This window comes from Etheostoma cragini, chromosome 23 (assembly GCF_013103735.1).
Source record: "Etheostoma cragini isolate CJK2018 chromosome 23, CSU_Ecrag_1.0, whole genome shotgun sequence".
NCBI classification, from domain to species: Eukaryota; Metazoa; Chordata; class Actinopteri; order Perciformes; family Percidae; genus Etheostoma; species Etheostoma cragini.
In genome coordinates, this window is record NC_048429.1 from 610,755 (window position 1) to 613,118 (window position 2,364).

The window sequence follows — 2,364 nt, forward strand, 5'->3', positions numbered from 1 at the left end:
CCCCCCCCCCCCCCCCCCCCCCGAGTGTCTTACGTTTACAGAGGTCTAGGAAGAGTTCCTCGATGCCTTTATTTAACTTGGCTGATGTGTGGTAGTGTTTGGCTCCCACCGACTCGGCGTAACTACGGAAACAAGGACAAAGAACAGAGGACTGATGAAGCACCATCGTTGGAGGTAGTATTCACATCCTTTACTTCAGTCAAAGTACTAATACCACACTGTAAAAAATACTTAGCTACAGTTAAAGTCATGCACTAAAAACTGTTCTTAAAGGGCCCATGGCATCAAAAGGTGTGTGAGTAAAAGTAGAAAGTAGCATTAAAAGACTTGAGTAAAGTACAAATACCTCAACATTTGGACCTAAATACAGCACTGCAAGTGTCTAATCTACAAACTAATCATCATCTTCATCATCTTCATCATCATCATCAGTTCTCACCTCTCAGCCTCTTCCACTGAGACATGTCTGTCTTTGTCCAAATCTATTTTATTACCTGCAGACGAAGGAAAGAAGACGCGTTAACATCAGAATATCTCAGGAAGTTTAGATGTTTTTTTTTTTTAAAGTAACATTGAATGCACCACGAGAATAACCAGTTTCCAGTGAACGCACCGTCTTTCTTTTTATTCCGACGGCTGCATTCTGTTAACATCCTGCTGTTAGAATCGTCTACAGTGAAATACACACACACACACACACACACACACACACACACACACACACACACACACACACACACACAGTATAGTTATTTCTATATCTAGTATTTACCAGTCATATTAACCCCCCGGTTTCGCTACCCAACCCTCTACCCGTCTCGGTAATTATTAGGGGTAACTAGGGTTGGGTGGTGACTGGTAAATACTAGATATAGAAATAACTATACTGTGTGTGTGTGTGTGTGTGTGTGTGTGTATTTCTAACAGCAGGATGTTACCAGTCTGCAGCAACAAAGACGGTGCATTCACTTGAAACTGGTAATCCTTGTGGTGCGTTCAAAGTTATTGTCAAAACCCCTTTTCCCCATCTAGTTTATGTTTGTTAACATTACAGCAATCTATGGGTGCAGTAAGTTGTTATAACCTTTTGTTATTACTTTTTTTTTACCGCCGGTATACTGTGTGTGTGTGTGTGTGTGTGTGTGTGTGTGTGTGTGTGTATATATATATATATATATATATATATATATATAAAAACAACGATGCCCAACTCCAAGGGTGTCACAATTCCCCAGACCAACGATTTGATGATTTAAACATCTTTTTTTTTTTTTTTTTAGCAAAGCATCAATCTTCACTGTCCTAAAATCACTTTGTCTTCATGTGATTTATTGCCATAATTACATAAACTGCAGCTCTCCCACATGATCAACAACAACAACAACAACAACATAATCCAGTTAAAACCTTCTGGAAACTTCCCCCACGAGGCCATGCAGACACATAACTTAATATGAAGTTATCTTCCATTTCTGGGACACACAAACAAACTAATAAAAACTATAAAACACACTTGTCAGAGTCCTGCCTCAGAGTAGAACTGGGCGATATATCGATGTTATATCAATATGGTTATGTGAGACTAGAATTCTTCTTAGATTTTGGATATATAGCGTAGCATAGCGGGTAGGGATGAGCGATATCTGTATCTTTACTCGGACTGGGCGGGGCCGGAAGATGATCCGGATACTCGTTTCAGCCGAGTATCCGACATGATCTCTAATAGCGGGCTAATATTAGCACAAGCTTATAGGTTAGCATCCATTTATTGACAATAAAGCACACGGTTCATTGTGTTGTCCCCGGGTCAAATTGACCCAGTTCATATCAGAAATATGGATTTCTTTCAACCAAATGGCCCAAAAATAACATGGATGATTCCATGCAACATTCTCCTGGTAACATTAATGATGACTTTCATTGAGTTTTGGGGTGTTTTATTTAATCTTATAGCATTTGAAGTTGTTTTTTTAATGGTTTCCAAACAGTATCCGGACTAAACTCTGACATCTACCCGTCTGAGATCCACTCGACATCCTCTGATCTTCACTAGTAGTCAAAATAATTCATCACTTCTGCCTTTTTAACTAAAAACTTATGTATCATTTGATATAAATGAGGTTTGTTGACCATGAATTACAAGAATAAGTGTGAAACCTGTTATTAAACCAGCTCAGGTTTAAAAAAAAAAAGCATCAAAAGCTGGAAAAAGTGACAAATAATATAACAGATGACTTTTCTATTGGCATTAATGATGATTTGTTTTTAATATGTTGGGGTGAAGATGATGATTTGTTGTTAATAAGAAGATGATTTGTTGTTAATATGTTGTTAATAAGAAGATGATTTGTTGTTAATAAGAAG

At 37.9% G+C, this 2,364-nt stretch overlaps 1 protein-coding gene across 2 annotated transcripts in view; it reads right to left on the minus strand.

Moving 5' to 3' along the window:
* rab21 (RAB21, member RAS oncogene family) overlaps nt 1-2,364 on the minus strand; it is a 20,144-nt gene that overhangs the window by 1,486 nt on the left and 16,294 nt on the right. For both annotated transcript variants that reach the window (XM_034863137.1, XM_034863136.1), the window contains exons 5-6: nt 440-494; nt 34-122 (exon numbers count right to left, since the gene is read on the minus strand). In XM_034863137.1, the coding sequence (XP_034719028.1) occupies nt 34-122; nt 440-494 (144 nt within the window). The remainder of the gene's footprint in view (nt 1-33; nt 123-439; nt 495-2,364) is intronic.